Source organism: Schistocerca cancellata, chromosome 11, assembly GCF_023864275.1.
Source record: "Schistocerca cancellata isolate TAMUIC-IGC-003103 chromosome 11, iqSchCanc2.1, whole genome shotgun sequence".
In the NCBI taxonomy this organism is placed as follows: domain Eukaryota; kingdom Metazoa; phylum Arthropoda; class Insecta; order Orthoptera; family Acrididae; genus Schistocerca; species Schistocerca cancellata.
The window spans coordinates 65350287-65371341 of NC_064636.1; the positions used below are offsets into that span (position 1 = coordinate 65350287).

Below are 21055 nucleotides of genomic sequence, written 5' to 3' on the forward strand. Positions count from 1 at the left end.
CGCGTTCAGCTGAAATTGAGCCCTGCACCAGTGTGAAGATCCGAAAAGACTACGCGTATTATTTGTGGAGAATATGCCTACTGTGTGGATTTCACTTCCGACTATTCATTCGAATCAAAGAGAACTGACTTGCAACCATCAGAAGTACAACCGCAGCTGTCCTGCAGACAATGCGAAAATAAACTGTTTGAGTCTGTTCAGATACAGACTGTGTGTAAAGTTATCTCTTAGGAAGTCCCAAGTTTCAATCGGACAAAGAACCCGTGTCCAAATTTTCGATTTCCCAGGGTCAGGGGCGTCACTCGGCAACAGGAGGCTGGCTGTACAATATAAGCCCGACGACTCGGCGCACTTTAGATTAGGGATCGCCTGATACGGGCCGTCACCAGCCGTCGGTGACGCGTGCAGCAGCAGGCAGGCAGTGACGTCACCCGCCGCCGGCCATATAAGCGGCGGGCAGGCTGTCCGCCCCACACTGCTGCACCAGCGTTCTGCCTGCTGAGCCCACTCCGTGACGTCACTTCTCCCCGAGTCCCAGGTGAGTAGAGGCTGTGTTACACGACTTTTCTCTTCGACAATGTCTTTCTCCTTTACAAATTGCAAACTTTTCTCTTCGACAATGTCTTTTTCCTTTAAAAATTGCAACCCTGTCCGTCTCGTCAGCATTCCTAGTTTGCCCCTTTTAAGGGAATAGTACCTGATTACAGCAGCAGCTACTAACGGGGCATTCTATTGTGTGAAATGTTTTTGAGACGAATTTACAGTCCCCTGCTGACACACATGGTATACCGATTGACGAGGTTGTCTTCGTACACATACTCGAGCAACTGCGCGATGCAAATTCAAACGACGCTCGTCCGACCAGACAACGTGTTTCCAGTCATCAGCAGTCCGCTGTCGGTGCTGACGGGCTCAAGCGAGGCCTGAGGCTTTGTGTCGAGCAGTCACAAAAGTGCTCCGAAAGCCCGTATGGATGATGTTTCACTGAACGTTTCACACGCTGATACTTGTTAATGCCCCAGCAATGATATCTGCTGCAATTTGCCGAAGGGTTGCACTTCTGTCACCTTCAACGATTGTCTTCGGTCGTCGTTCGTCCCGTTCCTGCAGGATCTTTTTCCGGTGCAACGATGTCGGAGATCTGATGTTTTACTGGATTCCTAATATTCGACGTACACTCGTGAAATGGACGTACGGCAATATTCGCACTTCACCGCCACCTCGGAGATGCTGTATTCCATTGCTCGTGCGCCGACTATAACACCACGCTCAAACACACTTAAATGTTCGTAACCTGCCGTTGTAGCATCAGTAACCGATCCAACAACTGCGCCACACACTTGTGTTACATACAAGTTGCCGACCGAAGCGCCGTTTTCTGACTGCGTATCTCTGTATTTCAATACGCAAGTCTATACCAGGTTCTTTGGCGCTTCAGTGTATGATCCTAGATGGAAACATAAACCGTGAAACATAAACCTGTCCGTCTCGTCAGCATTCCTACTTTGCCCCCTTTAAGGGAATAGTACCTGATTACAGCAGCAGCTACTCACGGGGCATTCTATTGTGTGAAATGTTTTTGAGACGAATTTACATGGAAATCTGTACAGCAGTCTATAAAACATTAAGGTTTCCTGGAATAGGAGAGGCATCTTGGTTTTGAAGTTTAATCAAAAATGGTTCAAATGGCTCTGAGCACTATGGGACTTGACATCGGAGGTCATCAGTCCAATAGAACCTAGAAATACTTAAACCTAACTAACCTAAGGACATCACACACACCCATGCCGGAGGCAGGATTCGAACCTGCGACCGTAGCACGCGCGCGGTTCCGGATTGAAGCGCCTAGAACCACTCGGTCAAGGTGGCCGGTCAAGTTTAATCGTGCCTACCCTGAGACATTCACCGAGGAAACTGATTTCTGCATTAGATGTACATTGCTTCTGATCAGGTGTCACGGATCTGAGGAACTTGGGATAAGGAGGAAGAAAATTTTTCCTAGTTAGAGGTGCCACCAACTTGGATTTAAATATAAGTCGTGTAACTTTATGGCTGAAACAAGTTTGTTGCTTTGATAATTTTTTTGCTATGACATAAATAAACCATCTTTTGACTGAGAACGATAACATTTTTAGAAGGTGAAAGCAGTCTATCGTAGCACCACAGTGGTAGTTACAAACCTTAGGTGATCGCGAAGCAGTACGGACCCTTGTCATTTGAAGGAAACTGGTGACGTTGCAATTGATTTAGGGCGGACTACACTTTCACAGCTGTTGTTTCATACAGGGAATGCATGCGCCTCGTATAAGTGTTGAGGGCGAAGTGTGAGGGCTGCTCAGTGGCAATGTGTTTCAGGACCACCCACCATGTCGGCAGTTACGGAGGTTCAGAACACCACAACCGAGGCCCTGGCCGCCCTGCTAGACGGGGGTGAAGACGCCCTGGTGACGCTGGTGGCGGGCGAGACGAGGGTGGCGGCTCACAGGGCCGTGTTGGCAGCCGCGAGCCCCGTGTTCGAAGCGATGCTCGCGCACGACATGCTGGAGGCCAGCTGCGGCCAGGTGAGCATTGACGACGTGGAGGGCCCGGTGCTGAGGCTCCTGGTGGCCTACACGTATACCCTGCAGGCCCCCCAGCTGCCCGACACGGCCGCCCAGCTGCTCTCGGCAGCCGACAACTACGGCTTGTCGGCCCTGAAGGCTGTCTGCGAGCGGCAGCTGATCTCGCAGTTGGCCGTCGAGACCGCAGCGGCGACGGCCGTCAGGGCAGTGAGGCACTCGTGCCCGGACGCCACCAGGGCTGCCGTCGCCTTCATAAAGGACCACCCGCAGGTGATGGCCACGTGGGGCTGGGCGGACGCTGTGCTCGAGTACCCGCAAGAAGTCAACGAAGTCATCCGTCAACTCCGTGAGCCACCAGCAGAAGCCACGTAAGCACGAATCCCTTTTTGGCAGTGCTAGTGTGAATTTGACGTCGTCCTTGCTTTGTTCGTCCTTGCTTTGTCCGTCCTTGCTTTGTCCGTCCTTGCTTTGTTCGTCCTTGCTTTGTCCATCCTTGCTTTGTCCGTCCTTGCTTTGTCTGTCCTTGCTTTGTTCGTCCTTGCTTTGTTCATCCTTGCTTTGTTGGTCCTTGCTTTGTTCGTCATGGGTTTCTTTGCTGCCTGTGTTGCATAACACCTTAACGTCATCTACTTACTGATCGTCGGTTTGTAAGCACAATTCCCTTTTTGGCAGTGCTAGTGTGAATTTGACGTCGTCCTTGCTTTGTTCGTCCTTGCTTTGTCCGTCCTTGCTTTGTCCGTCCTTGCTTTGTCCGTCCTTGCTTTGTCTGTCCTTGCTTTGTTCGTCCTTGCTTTGTTCGTCCTTGCTTTGTTCGTCCTTGCTTTGTTCGTCCTTGGTTCGTTCGGCCTTGGTTCGTTCGGCCTTGGTTCGTTCGGCCTTGGTTCGTTCGGCCTTGGTTCGTTCGGCCTTGGTTTGTTCGCTGCCTACATAGCATAATACCTTAATGTCATCTACTTACTGATCATCGGTCACGATGCTAAGTCTCTCGCTGTTTTCACTTCTTCTGCTTCTTATCAATTTCGCCTTTCTCTGATTTACTCTGATTCCATATTCTGTACTCATTAGACTGTTCATTCCATTCAGCAAACCCTGTAATTCTTCTTCATTGTCACTGAGAGAATCAGTCATCAGCAAATCTTATATCATTTCACCCTGAATTTTAATTCCACTCTACAATCTTTCCATTATTTCCGTCATCGCTTCTTCGATGTATAGATTGAACAGTAGGGGCGAAGAATTACATCCCTGTCTGACACCCTTTTTAGTCCGAATACTTCATTCTTGGTCTTCAACTCTTATTTTACCTTCTTTCCTCCTGTACATATTGCAAGTTACTCGTCTTTTCCTATAGCTTACATGTATTTTTGTCAGAATTTCTAACATCTTGCACCACTTGATATTGCCGAACGCTTTCTCCAGGACCACAAATCCTATGAACGTCACGGAACTTCAATTTTCTTTTCCATTCTCCTGTGTACTATCCTTGTCAGTAACGTGGATGCTTCAGCTGTTAAGCTGATTGTGCGATAATTCTCACGCTTCTCTGCTCTTGCAGTCTCCCAAATCGTGATTATTATATTTCTCTCAGTCAGATTGTATATTGACAGACTCATACATTCTACACACCAGTGAGAATAGACCTTTTTCCACCTCCCCCAGTGGTTTTAGAACTTCTGATTGAATGTTGTCTATACCTTCTGCCTTCTTTGATTTTAAATTTTCCAAAGCGCTTTTAAAATCTGATTCTAAACACCAATATTTTCCATACCGACTCCTGCTTGTTCTTCTGTCACGCCATCAGACAAGTTGTTCCAATCAGAGAGGCCTTCAGTGTGCTCCTTCCAACTATCAGATCTCGCCTCTGTATTTAACACTGGAATTCCCATTGTGCTCTTAATGTTACCGCGCTTGCTTTTAATTCCGTGGAAGATTGCTTTGACTTTTCTATATGCTGCGTCAGTCGTCCCAAGAATCATTTCTTCTTTGATTTCTTCACATTTTTCGTGCAGCCATTTCGCCTTAGCTTCTCTGCATTTCCTATTCATTTAATTCCTAAGTAACATATTTCTCTATTACTCAATTTTCCTGAATATTTTTGAACTTCTTTATTTGATTGATCAACTGAAGGATTTCTTATGTTTGCCATGGTTTCTTCGCAGTTAGCTTCTTTGTACCTACGTTTTTCTTTCCAACTTCTGTTACTGTCGTTGTTAAAGATATCCATTCCTCTTCAACTGAACTACCTATTGAGCTGCTTATTATTGCAGTATCTGTAGCCTCAGAGAACGTAAATCACATCTCTTCTTTCCTTAGTACTACTGTATTCCACTTCTTTGTACATCGTAGGCTCCTGACAAGTCTCATAAAATTCAGCCTACTCTTAATCACTGCTAAATTCTTATGTCTCTATATCTACTCCTGGGTATGCTTTACAGCCCAGTATCTGGTTTCAAAATGTTTGCCTGACAATAATATGATGTGACTTTAAACCTCCCATATTTCGATTCTTTTCCAAATATACCCCCTCGTCTAGTGATTTTTGAACAGACTATACCAGCTAATTCGAGGATAAATTTACTGTAGAACTTAACTGGCCTTTCTTCTCTCCTATTCCTATTATCAAGTACATATTCTCGTGTAACCCTTTCTTCTACTCCTTCCCCTACGATTGCGTTTCAGTCCCTCCATGACTCTTACATAGTACTGAATTACCTGTTCAGTATCCGCCCTCTTTGGAAAGGCTGTTGGCTGAAAGAGGGTGACACCTTATGCTGGAAGCCTTCAGACACCAATGCTGATGATTCTTATTCAAAATTTAAGTGATTTTGAGGTTCAAACCCGGGACTGAGGACTTTCCTGATTACTAAAAAAGACGCTACCCCTGGGTGACTGGCCCCAAAGAGCAGGGTATGACTCCCTGAGATATCCAGTAAAGCAGGAGCTATGAGCACTGGGGCTAGTCGTGCACACTGGGGGCAAACAAGAAGAGAATGCTCCAGCCAGCACAGTAACATTGTCACACTCAAGGCTGTGCCTTACAATCACATTTCCTTCTCGTCTCTGTTCAACTATCGCCCCGAATATTTTCCGTGCATTCCCTTTCACTAAACAGACAGGCAATCTCTGCCCCCCCTGTCTTGTTTGAAGTTCCCTGTGGCGTTACCAGAGGTCGTCCAGGGAATCGTATCAGGTTTCCTGCTACCGGGATACAGCAGATTATATTCGCTGTCCACCTACAGGTGTACGACGTACCTCCCACGACGTCAGTATTGATGTGACGTTTTCATCCAGCTATCATTTGTTGCCTCTGTCTCTCGGATACATATGCTCCATACAAGTCTATTTTGTTTCCTTTTCAATTAAAAAAAAATCCATATTCAATAGGCTACAGGTTACTTCACAAGTTGTAAACGTTGTCCATCAGATAAATTTCCATACACTGCGTAATCCATTTTTTTCTTTTAATGGTGGCCTCTACAGCAAACTACTCAACACGAAAATTGTTGTTTAAGAAACACATCACCACTGCTGTCTTTTCAATGAGTCGAATTGTGGAGACATTACATGCATATATACAGTTCTATTTGCTTTGCTCAAATGCAGATTTTGAATATACTCTTGATAACTTTTATAGCATAGCTCTTGTAATTCTTGTCCATCTTCTTCATTCCCTTGGACTTCACATCAAACAGCGCCTGCATATCCATGACCATATAGTTTCAACAGTAAGTTGATACCCCAACTTATCAGTTTGTTTCTCTATCGCTGGATCTCTCTCTCTCCCTCTCTCTCTCTCTTCCTCCAGTGATATAATTCAGCATCCATATATCAGTTTTCAAATTACCTCACAACCAAATGTAGCAGCCAGTTGACTTTAACTGCTTCTAAATTCTGTGTGAAAGTTGTTTTGTCAGGGCAGCAAAATTGTTTGCCCTTATGTTTGGAATTTGGTTTGTGCTTCATTTTGAACAATTTGTTGTTTTGCATCTTAAGCGACGCCAGTGGGGAATATAGCAGAAGTAGTGCAGAAAAAGACAAGTTAATTGGTGGTACAGTCACGTTAAGTGACGGGCTGGTGTTGATGGCACGGAGTGTTCTGTTGCCCCGGTGGACAGTCCCTCAGCTCTACCGCCTGCAGTGAGCCCCTGTGCGAACACGCCCACCCACACAGTGTTTCTCTGTGCAGCTCGCCGACCGCCACAGGGGGCGGGCCCACCCCCAACTCTGACCGTCAACCCCACAGCGGCCACAGCCGGACTCCTGCTGGAGCTGCGCCTCCCACGTCTGCCCGACACACCCCTCCACTTGATGACGCAGCCGTCTCTTACTTCCGGTGAGTTGTGTTGCCACACGTGCCCAAGTCTTACCCTCACAGTACTGCTTATTTTGGCATTAACCAGCCGGTATAGCAAATAAAATAAAATACAGATTCCTTCAGTTTTTGGATAGAGGTTACAGTTGCCATTAAACATTACTCTTTTCTCACTTTTTTGGCTATGATATTTTGAAGATTGAGCACATATGCAGAAGATTTCTCGTTCTCTGTATTTGCAGTGAGAATTACGTTCAGTTCAGAGTCACTCAACTGTAGTTACGTAGGAAGTGTCTCATACAAATCATACCCATTCCCAAAGATTCTTTATATATTGATGTGTTGAATCTAGATTTTGTTTTTAGTGATGATTGTGTGTCTTACAAATTGATTCTGAATTAAATGGGCGTGGAAACGGGATTTTTCACACAATTCCAATCAACAAAACTTATGTGAATGGTTGTAGATATAAGTTATTGAAGACACTGAGGAAGAAATGGCGAAAATAAGGTAAACAGAAATACAAGTAAGAATGACAAAGTTAATATTTAGTACCGGAATGAGGATCAGCTTGTTTTGGGTATGTCTTAAAATGTAATTCGAATATTCCTTAAATGGTTCCCTGGTCAGTTACGTCTGTAGTGACTATTGGAAATCTGTGCCGCACTGTAACAGGAACCCAGATTTGCTGCTTATTGCAGGCAGTCTCCTTGAGCAGTAGGCTGCCTGAGCACACCTCCACTTCTGACTCAGCTTCTCATCGACACTTGCACTAGAGTTTATCCCGGGGGACTTGTGGGAAGAGTAGCAAGAGGGAAATCGAATCGGTGGGTGTGTTACCCTACTGCAGAGGATGTACATGAGAACCTCTGGTGGTAGTGTTAGCAAACCATGGGTAAAAAACATCATCCACAATGGCATTTCCAGTTACGCCAGCAAACGCACTCAGCTGGTCTAATGGTTGAGGTATCTGCTCTCGAGAAGTGAGAAATGCAGTGGGTGTGGCTGAGTGGAGATGCGTACAGCACTGTATTGCTCGTCACTCGTAAACAAACTCCTGTATTCGATGGATGATGGTCACCAGGTGTGATGAGTAGTGGATTTGATTCACCGAGGAGAAGTTTTGCATAATTCCATGGTATAGTTAACTTTTATTTTTATATATAACCAAAAGCAGAGTTTCCACAATGATGATGGTGCCACTACAGCGGAGTTACTAAATACAGTTTTCCTTAATTCCTTCACGAAAAAAGACAAAGTAACTATTCAAGAATTCGAAACCAGGACAGCTGTTAGCGTGAGTGACATAAAAGTATATATTTTAGGTGTTGCGATACAACTCGAATCACTTAAGAAAGGCAAGTGTTCTGGTCCAGATGGAATACGAATCAGGTTCCTTTCAGAGTATGCAGACACAATAGTGCCTTTCTTAGCAATCATATATAACCGTTCACTTGGCGAAAGTTCTGTTCCTAAAGACTGGAAAGTAGCACAGGTCGCACCAATACTCAAGAAAGGAAATAGGAGTAACCTATTGAATTACAGACGCATATTACTGACCTCAATTTGCAGTAGGATTTTGGAGAATATACTGTACTCCAACATTATGACTCACTTTGAAGAAAATGACTTATTGATATATAACCAACACGGATTCAGAAAATATCGTTCTTGTGCAACACAGCTAGCTATTTATGCCCATGAAGTAATGAGTGCTGTCGACAAGGGATCTAAGATTGATTCCATATTCCTTGATTTCCAGAAGGGTTTTGATACCATTCCTAACAAGAGACTATTACGTGGTGTATACGGCCCGGAAGATCCGGGAAAGCCCCAGGAATTTTTTCATCTGCAGGAAAACCAGGAAAAACAGGAGAATTTTCTAGAATCCCGGGAGTTTTCCATTGATTTAGTTTTCATTTAATTTATTGTCATTTTGACTGGTAATAACCGATACTCTAACAAAGGACATTACTGTATTCCGCTACTGCAGAATAATACTGCAGCAACAAAATATGAACGACGGAATGAAATATAAATTCCAAAGGAAATGCTTCATATATAAACAAAAAACACACAGTGCTCATACAAGCGTCTGCCAACAGCAAAATGTGTGAAAGGCTGTAAGAAGACAATGCAGTGCTTAGTAACAACAAATTACCTCCGATGAGCGTTAAGTCACAACTGTTTACATCAGATTCATTTAAGCAGTTACAAGCGGAATCACGCGCCTGCGCAGTTGAGTCGCGTCTGAGTAGTACCTTCTCCCGCTTCCGGAAACAGGAACGTCACTGTTGGTTCTGCACGCAGCAAATCGGAGTATCTGAACCAGGCGGCAATTTCGGTGGCGAGGGGGGGGGGGGGCAAATTCGTATTGTTGAGGAAAAATAACCTTGTTTCACAAAGCACCTAGCATCTAGAGCACATTGGTCTATCGATTATTCAAAAGAGTTTGAAGCTCATCCCTGTTGCTTTTTGAACATTTTTGATCACATTCTAAGTTGAATTCTGAATGAATCATAAGTTGATTTTTGAATGCGTGCATAGTGTACGTGATGTACCTGCCAGGGGAATCCTCGTCGCATCTGGAAATAAACTTTCCTGCAGACAAGAGGGGACGGGGCTACACGAGCTGAGGGGAATAAAGCCGCACGGGTGAATGTAGTGTGTGTGTGTGTGTGTGTGTGTGACTGACTGGTATGCAGATGATGAGCGAATAGCTACGTCCATAGATTCAGACTACCAGAGTGGAAATGAACGACCAACAGCAATAACAGATACGAAATATTAACGTATTATCTTGTCACTGTATCAAAGAAAATGAAAGTTTGACAGAAAATTTTTGACCAGGTCGCTACACTAGAGAGGGCAAGTTGTACATTTCCTGGTTAGCAGCCGCTTAAGTTCCATTCTGGGAGTAGCACGGAAAACGCGTTGTACGAACACGTAATAACACCTAACCGGAGAATAATCGCTGGATAATTACTACACCGGTGATTCTGGCAGAGTTAGTGGAGTTAACTGGAGAATGAGCTTTGACACTGAAATGGAATAGTTACAGAATTGGGGATGAGAAGATTTTGTTAGAACGAGGAAGGAGAAGAAACAGGGCGGTTCCAAATTTATACAAAAATTTCGTACTACTACTTTTCTACTTTTCGAGCTCATGCTTAAGAAACTGGAGCTTACGAATGAAACATGAAACTATTTCCTGACATAAAGCCTTTTGCTTGTAGTAGGCGAAACAGGCATTTCATATTGGTACTTGGCGAGTTATATTCTGCCATATTATAAAAACGACCATTATTACCAAAACAATCTCGCTTCTTTGGTGTGTGTGACAGTTGCTGCAATATTAGAAAGACCTATTTTCTTTCGTCCTGCAAACAGTGACTATACACGTAATGAGATCGAGAAACCACACCAGTCTTTGGTACATTTTCACGTAGCAAAACATTTGACGAATTTTGATGAGGTAACAGATTCTTCCGCAGAAAGGAAAGCACGGCATGTAATGCTAGAGCAAGATTAGTGAGAAAAGAACGCAAGGATTGAAGAAATATGTAATGTCTTGCTTGTCTCTTGTCTTATCTGGTTTTGTGTATCCTATACTTGATTCTATGTCACACAGAACAGAAATTTATTAGCTATTAGGCAGTAAAGAATCCAAATTTTCTGAAGAGTTCTTCTTCTTCCGGTTACAAATGATTCCATCCAGTATTAATTGCGAGGTTATTTTGTTTAAAATCAAAGGACATTTTAATTTCCGCTGTCCTGAATGTAGTTCGATGGCATCCGTTACAAAACACACATTTGAGTCCCACAGTGCGAAGTGCAGTGACGTGCAGTGCAGTAAGAGAACGCTGTGTGAAGAGGCGTAGCGCTGCACTTCGGCACACTTAAGGCCAAATAACATGTCTTATATTTTCTCGAACACGTATGTTTTTGTTTCAAATTTTTCAGAATGATGTGTTTTACAAGATGCACATAGGGTAATTTTGAAAATTCGATTTTTTTAGTGTTGACCGGTTCGCAAATATCGTAGATGCGAGGCTGATGGGCAGAGAAGTCTGAACTACAGCGGGCAGTCTCCACGTGGCCCGTGTTAACGTTTAGTGGTTTTGCTGTTTCTCCTTCGTTTACTCTCGCGTCAGATGAAAGCAAAGCGGATATCTTTGGCCGGGAGGTATCAAGTGAATTAAAATACATTCACATAATTACCGAAGGCTGATATACGTTATTAGTTTCAGATTTTATTTTATTTCCACCTTTCTGACAGTCAAGCACTAATCGCCTTGCAGAACAATGAAGTTATTTTTGTCTGTTTGCTAAAGAAATTTGGCTTTTATTAACCTTTTCCGCACAGACATCCAATGTATTTGAAACGAAATTTTTAATTCCACAGTACTGGCTAGTTTCAACTGTTCGCTGTATTTCAAGTGCAAGTTTTCATCTTCTAGCACGTACGGCATTATGCCATAATAAAGAACCAAACATTAGATAATGCAGTACTGGTACTCCAAGAAAATTTACATCTGAATCTGGACATACGAATGTGCAGTTTAAGTAGCAGTTTAAATGTGCACATTTTAGTATGGTTCCCGAAGTTCTGATCTCTTGGAGTACCCTGTGACGTCTTACGGCTTTTACAACGTAATGTAAGATCTATTAATGTTTTACATGTACGTACATACGGGCTTCCTACGTCATGTTAGCTGCGCAAGCTCGGGGCGCCTCTTACCTGGCGCTCTCCGGCAGCTGCTGGAACGAACCTGTTTCCAGCAGGTCGTGGAAGAATATTGCGAATGCTTGTTTGAAAAGCGTTACTTTCAAAGTAAATATCGTTTAACGTATGTTGGACTACGCGCGAGGATGTACCATGGAATTCTTAAATCGCAGAGTGTTTGACTCAATTTAAAAATCAACTCTTTGAGGATGGCCATTTAGAAGAATTTCGAACCCTGAAGATCAGACATTTATGTCATTATTAAAAATTTTACTGCCACATTTGTGTGATATATCTTAAAGTGTAACACGCGCAAAAAATCAACATTATATCGAAAGACTAGCTTCTCTTGCAGCTTATTAACCTTAGTGACCAATGTTATATGTGGAAGCTTTGCTTTGCTTGTAGCAACACTATGTATATTAATGTAAGCCATTAACTCGTGTGTTACCGCTGCTTAGCAGGGATGTTGCTATTGGCTGACTACATCACGCGCCCTATGCCCTGAATACTCGCTGTCATGAGCTGGCGAGATCACGTGACATGGGCTGTGACTGCCTTACAAAAGCGCATCGCAATCTCGATTTCTGTGATTCGGAAAGTAACATGCGGTGTTTGGTGGAATTCCAATGTGTGCTGTCGTAATACCAAAATGCGCAACGTACATGTTGCTGACATCAAAGATATTTCCAAAACGTGTATTTTTCCCTGAGTTTCGTTTTCTAAAGTGCCAGGAAATTCTATGCCCATGTCCAAAACCATAACCATTCAAAGGATTGATAAGTTTTGCACTTCCGAGGGAAAATATACTGTCACTTAAGACGGAAAAAGTGTTTTCACGCGGGAGAAAGCGTATTTTTAAGCGGGAAATCCAGAAATTTTTTTGTTGTCCACGTATACATCCAGTACTAATCAAATTTGATACGTATGAAGTATCGTCTCTATTGTGTGACTGGATTCTTGATTTCCTCGCAGAGATGTCAACAAAGAAGTCATATACGGCGTTCCGCAAGGTAGTGTCATAGGCCCTCTGCTGTTCCTGATTTACATAAATGATCTAGGTGATAATCTGAGCTGCCCCCTTAGATTGTTCGCAGATGACGCTGTAATTTACCGTCTAGTAAAATCATCGGATGATCAATTCCAATTACAAAATGAACTAGAGAGACTTCTGTGTGGTGCGACAAGTGGCAATTGGCACTAAGCAAAGAAAAGTGCAAGGTCATCCACATGGGTACTAAAAGAAATCCGATACATTTTGGGCATACGATGAATTGCACAAGTCTAAGGGCTGCCAATTCGACTAAATACCTAGGAATTACAATTACGAGCAACTTAAATTGGAATGACCACACAGATAATATTGTGGCGAAGGCGAGACAAAGACTGCACTTTGTTTGCAGAGCACTTACAAAAGGCCACAACGGCATTTTATTAAATTTCGATACATGGGAAACTAAATTTTAAAAATATGAACAGTCATAAACAAGTTCTATAATTCCGCAATCGAAGTCTGTTAATTCCCGTCGTGCGGCTATCAAGATGGAAACCCTTTCCCAGGAGTCACCTCAGTACAGGTGACAGCGGCGCCAACACGCCGCCCTTTTATACCTTGCGTACGCGATACTGCTGCCATCTGTATGTGTAGATATCGCTATCCCATGACCTTCTGTCAGCTCAGCCTGTCTCTGCCTGGAAGCACCCGGGTGGTTCTACAGCGCAAAAGACCTGCTGTCAGTTAGAAATTAGAAACTGCTCGAAATTGTACGTAGACGGAATAGATTTTAAATAAGCTAAACATTTATTCAAAACAACTGATGCCTTGTCATCCACAAACTAAATACTTTCCTTAGTGAAGTGTGTTCTTACATTTTAATTAAGAATATAGTCAAATTGCACACCATCGACTGCTAGGCACATTTGGAATGGCTGTTTGAGAGAGGGAGATGAACTGGACAAGCTACATTGGATGATACGTCGTTGTGTGGTCTGGCGCGCATCATCTGACATACCTGGGGTTCATGACAGACTCTATCTTTCAGTGCTCCCCGTAGAAAGAAATCCATTTGAGTCATATCAGGGTACCTGGCTGGCCTTTGTACTGCAGCATTCCGTCCCATTCAACGGTCAGGAAACTTTCCATTCATTGGTCACTTTGGAGCAGGGGAGGGTCTGGGCGGCGGCCGTGTTCGATCCACATGAACTGTCGCTTGTCCACGGAAATACCTCTACGAGGACAGGCTGGATGTTAGTAAGAATATGTGCATACGTATTTCCATTTAATCACCCTGTGGATGAAGTGAGGTCCCACAATGTAATTTAGTATCGTGCCAAATCATACATTGGTAATTCAATACCGTTAGTATTCTACCTGATGAAGTGAGCGCACATTTTCAGAATCGTTTGCCATGCACTGCAGCGCAGAAAGACAATATTTTGAGCCACGCTCAAAATCACGTCCTCAGCAGTTCCCACTGGAGTGTCAGATGGCAAGGGTGGCATTAAGGTAAATGCGAGGTGCGAGTGACACCCGTCTGGCTGACCCCTCATTCAATGAACACAGGATATCTTAAAGAATACCCGGTCTGCATTTAAATTCCTTCGTCCGTTTCTGAAGGGTTGCCCTGCAAGGCAAAGGAATTTTTCGCTTTCGCAAATAAGTGTATGCTTTAGGTGACAGAGCTCTTAAAGTTAACGCATGGGCAATGTCCTCCGAATTCCACTTTGCCCTTTTATTTTCATTTAATAGACATCTTATTTGTGCCAGTGTAAAACACTTTGACAATACACTATTTACACTTTTGTGCAATATGACTTTTGCTTTCACGTCAGATGACTTTTCTGCCCGCTTCGACGAAAGAACACGTCGGAGATAGTTCGTTTTACTTCGTAAGGCTGCATCACATTTTTTAGTGCCGCTTCTTTCTGTGCATTCAGTTTTTTTAAAAGTTCAGTCTCGGCCCTCAGTTCCTTAATTTCCAAATCCTTATTCACTACTTCAGTGGGTTCATGAACGCAGTCTGTACATGCGGTTCGGTCGACTTTCTTTCTTTCGGTGGCACAGTTTCTAAAGCTGTCAAAGACAGATTTTGCAAACTTCTTGCTCCACAGCGTTGTGCACGTCTTCCGGATCTCTAAAGCATAAATTTAATTTTAATTTTATTATTTGTAAAATTATTTACCGAGTAGGCCTACTACTCCTAAAAATTACCAAGATGGGAGTCAGAAACCATACCACTACGCTGCGAAGTCAACTGGTCAGCATCAGCTATTGTTACAGAAGTAAATGTAAACAAATTACGCGAAATATGCTGATTTTGTCATTTGAACTATATACTAGCTTTAAAATAGTCAACATATCGAGAATACTTAAAAAAAAGGCTATTTCTAAGACAAATGTAGCTATTATATCCAGGAGGAAAAGCAAATACACTTGAGCAACATTATTTATTGCCTGTACAATATAGCGAGTCATTCACTCCCGTAAAGCAATATAGTAATGCGTCAAAAAGCATTGCATTTATGTGAATTCGTTTTTATTACGGTAATTTTTCAGTTTCAATTATTGAAAGTGTTATGTATGTGCAGACGTCTTACCCTTTCGTTTGCATCACCGCTTTCCACAATTTCTTGTCCACGCCAGTTCGGAATATTTATGCAGGGGATTGCTGCTGGTAATAACTTCTTTCTTGAAGGTAACCCTAGAAGCTCATTTCTCAGATCCCGTTCAAAATCTTGTGGCCGGTAATGACCTGACCACACACGTGCAGTTTCCACATTCACTTTGTCCTTGCGTTTGCATCGAACCATCCATTCACGTCGCAAGTGCCCATCCGTGGGAAACACGTGATAAGTAACGTCCGTCGTCGTCCGAGCACTGTTAATGCAATGTGCCACGGCACACTTAACAGCGAGTCTTGCTCGTGGCTGTCTCAAAACTGAATGCTCGGCGCTGCAGCCTCCTCTCCGTGACGTCAAGGCGCGCGAGGGCGTCTGCGAGTTTTTTACTCGCTTGGGGCCGGAATGGCCTGCCTGCTTTTCCTATACGCCTCGGTTCCGAAATGCCGTGCCGGCGATTCCGCGGCGCGCGCCTTAAATCGGTGGCGACGCACTGTGCAGACCCATCCGGGCAGCGTTCATTTTTAGGTAAATGAGTTGGCACCACTGCGAGACAGCACACGATAGCCATCTCCCGAAACACGACATTGTGGAGTGAATTACATCAACACAGGAACAGAAATCAAAAGCCAGGGTTGCTACATCTATTACAAATATACGTCAGAACAGAATGCCTGTTCTCCTGTATGCATTTTCATCTACAATTCCCTCCTAAATGTATGGATTATATTCCGAACCGATTATAAACGAAATGTGGTGTAATTATACCGGACAACTGAAGACTTGCTCTTCCATTGTGTTTGCTCTAAGAGGTAAAAGTTCCCCTTGATTGGGTGGATTGAAGCGCAACCATTCTTGTGATACGAGTAGTGCTCAGAAGTAACGGGAAACTCGCCATTTCACGCGTTTTATTACTCAGATTCCTACTTCCTTTTTGTCATTGTGTGTACAACGTTATGCGTATCGGTTACTTAGTGTGTTGTCAGGTGTTAGAAAGGATACTGGTATTTTAAGAGTATCAGCGACTATTTGTTTACTGTAAAAACGGATTACCGCATTTGTATTAAAATTTGCTATGAGAACGGATTAAAATGCATCGTGGTTTTAGAAATATTATATACCGCTTTTGCTGAGTATACTACGAGTGAAATAGGTGTTTACGACTGGTATAAACCTTTAGAAGAAGATGAGGATGACGAGAAGTTCATAATAGAAGACGAACTGAGAGTTAAACCAAACGATGCGTAAACCAACACTCAATTGTTTCGGTGACAGATGGCCAACACCACTGAAATGTGAATGTTACGTTTCTGACAGTAATCTTCGGTTTTAACAGTACAGTGCACCACGACTCCTTGTCCCAAGTAGGCAGATCTTCTCACCAGCTCAACCCCGATGGCTTGAAGCAACGCGGAAAGGTGTCCCGCTTTGTGGCGGAACAGTTCATTGTTTCTGCACTGCGATAACGCACCTGCTCACAGTTCGTTGCCAGCTTGTGCATGTTTGGCTAGAAACAATACTGTAGTGATGTCCTTGGCCCCACGTTCGCTCCATGTGTGACATTTTGTTCCCAAAAATAAAGACAAACCTTAAAGAGCTGTCTTTTACATAAGAGATGAGATTCAAACTGCACCTCTGAGAGAACTAAACGCTACCATAAGGATTGTTCCAGAACAGTTTTAAGCATTGGAAGAACCACTGGAATAAATGTATAATATGTAATGGGAAATATCTTGGTGAAGACGACATTGATGTAGACCAATAAATAAACCAAGTATTGGTTTCATCATTCACCGCTGTTGCTTCCACTATCATATTGTCCATTTTGGTGCCAATGTCACGACCCTGTCACCATCTTCTAACAGGAATGTCGTTGGTTCACCACCCAAGTTTCGTCGATAGAAAAGAGTTCTGTTAATTTCCTGACTTGTATCAAGTATTTGCATCGCCAGTCAGTAATGACTTCTCTCTAGAGGGACCTTTCCTTTACTTAGATGTCTGTTGCAATAAATTGCATTTCATGCAGTGTCTTACGCTAAACAGCTTTCTTCGAAGGAAAATAATTTTTTTTGTTTTTACGGCAACAACTAATTTGTGTAATGTCAGCACTAGTTTTTAGCCATACAAGAGTCCCTATGGTTGATCTAATTACCTATTTTGAGAAGCTGCTTGCAATGATGGATTTATACTCCAAATTTCGTAGTGCACTTTGTTGGCAGTTCTGGCAAACTGCGTGGTTTATTTTCGGTCGCCTTTCTGATGCGTCCAATAGCGGCAAGTCTGACTTGTGTGTAAACTACAATACTTTCTTTTTGAGACGGGCAACATTAGCCCCCAGTTCTCTCTGTGCCGACTCTTTAATACAATCTGTGATTGCAATAGAGGTGACTGAGCCATTTTTACCCCAAAGATCGGAATTCTTTGCATTGTGCAGATTTTCATGTGATGTGGTGCGCTTGTCGATCATCTCTGAATAACATATTCGTACATGTCCACAGAGCATTTCACACGGTGGATTACTGTCGACTGTTGAAGAAGATAGAAACGTGTGGAATAGGTTCCCATGTATGTGAGTGGACCTCAGCTCTTACGTGACAGAACCCAGTATGTTGTCCTCAGTGGCGAGCGTTCGCCAGAGGCAGGAGTTCTCCAGAAAAGGGTGGTTGGACCGCTCTTACTGTCTGTATACATAAATGGTCTGGTGGACAGGTATCTGCAGCTGTTTGCTGACTGTCCCCTAGTGTACAGTAAGATGTCATCGTTGAGTGAGTGTAGGAGGACACAAGGCGAGTTGGACAAAATTTCTAGTTGCTGTGACGAATGGCAGCCATCTGTAAGTTGATGCAGGTGAGTAGGAAAAACAGACACGTAGTGTTAAGGTGTTCCGCTAGACACAGAGGTGTCGCTTAAATGTCTGAGCGAGAGTTCGCAAAGTGATACGAAATGGAACGAGGTTGAGAGGTCTGTGGTAGGGAAGGCAAGGGGGTCGACTTTAGTTTGTTGGGAGAATTTTAGGAAAGTGTGGTTGGCCTGTAGATGAGGCTGCATGTAGGCCGCTGGTGCGACCTATTCTCGAGTACTGCTGGAGTGTTTGGTATCGGCAACAGGTAGAATTAAAGGAAGACAGCTGTAGGACTGAGAGCTGAGCTGCTAGATTTGCTGCCGGTAGTTTCGAGTGGCGCAGAGGTATTGTGCAGAAGCTTCAGGAACTCAAATCGGAATCACTTGAGGGGAGGCGACGTTCTTTTCGAGGAACTCTGTTGAGAAAGTTTAGAGAACTGTTTTTTGACGCTGACTGCAGAACAATTCTAGTTGTGGTAATGTACACTTGAGACAAGGCGTGTGAAGATAGGGTGAGAGGCACTGTTGCTCTTACAGAGGCATACAGGCAGTCGTTTCTCCCTCGCTCTACTTGGGAGCGGAACGGATAAAGCAGATGACTGCAGTCAGTTGAGAACTTTTTATATGTACCACTTACTACTATTGTTTCATATGGTTGCTGCTCCACCTACATTGATTATTTTGTACTGAATGCAGCAGTTTTATTACGTCTGTAGTTTCTAGTTGGTATTTCACATGTCTTTGGAGCTTCTTACTGGCTCTCTCGCTTGGGATTAGCCTTTAACTGTGGGGAGAGGTTCCCGCGGCATTGGTTAAAGGTCAGCAATGCCAGATCTGTACAAGTATTTTGATATTTGTAAGTGAACATGCAATAATGAATCAACACTGTCTGTTTCTATTTCTTACAGGCACCTGATTTCTTTCTGGCATGATCTAATTTATGCATAGCATTAGATAGAGGAAATACAGTACTTTTTTGAGACTGGTCTAAAGTTACGGTTTAAGTGTTTGTACTACTACTGAAAGAGAAATTTTACTCGGAAGCAGCGTAGCAGGTGTACACTTTAAGTTTACTTAGACCTTTTTAAGTATAAATGTAAAGTTTTACGCCTTCTGTAGTGGTGTGTAACTTATTTTGTGTCCAGAATTTTCAGAAAATGCAAAAAGTTACACAAAGTTAACATGACCGAGTATAGTAGTTGTGCAGGATACCGCCTGCCACAGACCATATGGTGGGTTGCAAAGTTTGTAAGCAGATGGAAATGAATGTTCCAGTGGATGTATGTCTTGTTGCATGCATGATTATATGAGCACATGTGACGATTATTATGCAGCGGGTAGTGTGTGTGTGTGTGTGTGTGTGTGTGTGTCAGGTAGAGCCGACCTGGTGCCCTTGTTGTATTTGAAATATGTCGACCGACTTATTGTGTACGAAGCAGTGACTTTTATATTTTATGTCGGTATGTCAGGAAATATCCATGTTACTGGTCTCAATCACTTAGCTGTCTTGTGAGGAAGTAGTATTTCAGTGCTTACAGATGCGTTTAGTTTCTAGTGTTTTCTTCCTAAGTGACTGAAGGAATTGGTACCCAGAGAAGGTAGTTTTGGGGTGTGTTTGAATGTAGATGAAGGATTGTGTAGCAACTGCATGCCGAGGTGAAAGGAGGCGGATCTGTGGAGTGAACTATGAGGAAATGTGCCAAATGAATTTGTTAAGAGATGGAGTGCACCTATTTTTAATGGCAGATGGCTGAAGTTTTTGATTATGGGCTAGTGCTGTGGATCTGTCTGTAATACGCTGGTTAACCCGTATCGCAGAAGCGAGATTTCTAGGTTTGTGACTTGTCGCTCGGAAGAAGTGTATTCCGAATTGTTGGCAGTTTTGCGGCTGTTACAGTATGTTTCATTTGGTGTGTGTGTCTCGATAGTAGAGAGTAAGTGTGTCGATGTTTTGTGCAGGAGCCTTTGTGATGCAGAGCGAGGCTGGAGGCTGAGAGACGCGGCTGCTAAGGGGGCGGTGGAGGAGGTGCGGGCGTTGCTCGCGGCTGGGGCGGACGTGGCGGCGAGGGGCGTGGGCGAGTGCACCGCCCTACACTGCGCTGTAGAGGGATGCCACGCGGCTGTGGTGCGGCTGCTGCTCTCTGCGGCGTCCGACCCCAACGCGAAGAATATGTGTTGGGAGACGCCGCTGCACGTGGCGGTACTGCGTGGCCACACAGAAGTGGTGGCTGCGTTGCTGGAGGCCGGAGCCGACAGGGGGCTGAGGACTCAAGGTGGGAGGACCCCCCTGGACTTCGCTAGGCGGTACAACCATCACGAGATCGTCGAGATGCTAACACGGCGTTAATACGTGCCACTAGAGGAAATGACATGTACTTCATTGTACAGGATATTAAAATAAAAAATTGAAAAAAAGAACGCTTTCTCTATTCATTTCTACCTTTTGCAGTCCACACAATTCCTCCAGTAACACCACAACTACTGCAACAACAGGAGATATCTGTAAACCAACGTGACAGACCTTCCTTTCGAGAATTCACTCTGTAAAACATTTCAGAAGCAATGTCCGCAAAACCTCAGCAACAATTGACAAATACTCATTCATAAACTCCACTTCTCTCTCCCTCTCTGTCTTGTGTTTCTCGTCCCACATACAATATTCAAACAGCTTACAAGAATACAGCCGACGTCTCTCACAACCGCCTGTATTTCGAAACGTAAACACCCAATCTCTTCCAAGACACAAATGCGAGAATACCGGTTTTTGTACGTTAATGTTAGTTCTTTGCACCAGTCTCCTACATTACCTAATTACCGCAAACCATTTGCTAGCAGTGTCTATGTTGCTACATCACATCACTGCGAACTGCACCATTCTAATATTACTGCCATATAAGCTGTTCAGTTAGAATGTATCTTCACTTGCGACCTCACACTGAATTCACTTCTGTGCGTGCACTGCACAAGTACTTTTCGTGTTTAACTGTAATGTCACAT

General features: G+C 43.6%; 1 protein-coding gene across 1 annotated transcript; it reads left to right on the forward strand.

Moving 5' to 3' along the window:
• Positions 1–489: 489 nt before the first annotated feature.
• On the forward strand, positions 490–20442 carry LOC126108885 (uncharacterized). The gene is made up of 4 exons (XM_049914245.1): positions 490–538; positions 2356–2929; positions 6748–6894; positions 20018–20442. Exons 2-4 carry the CDS (start codon positions 2367–2369, stop codon positions 20403–20405), a joined length of 1098 nt encoding a protein of 365 aa, XP_049770202.1. The 5' UTR covers positions 490–538; positions 2356–2366; the 3' UTR covers positions 20406–20442.
• Positions 20443–21055: the final 613 nt, after the last annotated feature.

What these genes read in the sequence shown, in the direction of transcription:
- LOC126108885 (XM_049914245.1), top strand. Translation starts at nt 2,367, where the DNA reads ATGTCGGCAGTTACGGAGGTTCAGAACACCACAACCGAGGCCCTGGCC. An exon ending in GAGCCACCAGCAGAAGCCAC is followed by an intron (nt 2,930 to 6,747) that starts GTAAGCACGAAT and finishes TTCTCTGTGCAG; the next exon opens with CTCGCCGACCGCCACAGGGG. An exon ending in GCAGCCGTCTCTTACTTCCG is followed by an intron (nt 6,895 to 20,017) that starts GTGAGTTGTGTT and finishes TGTTTTGTGCAG; the next exon opens with GAGCCTTTGTGATGCAGAGC.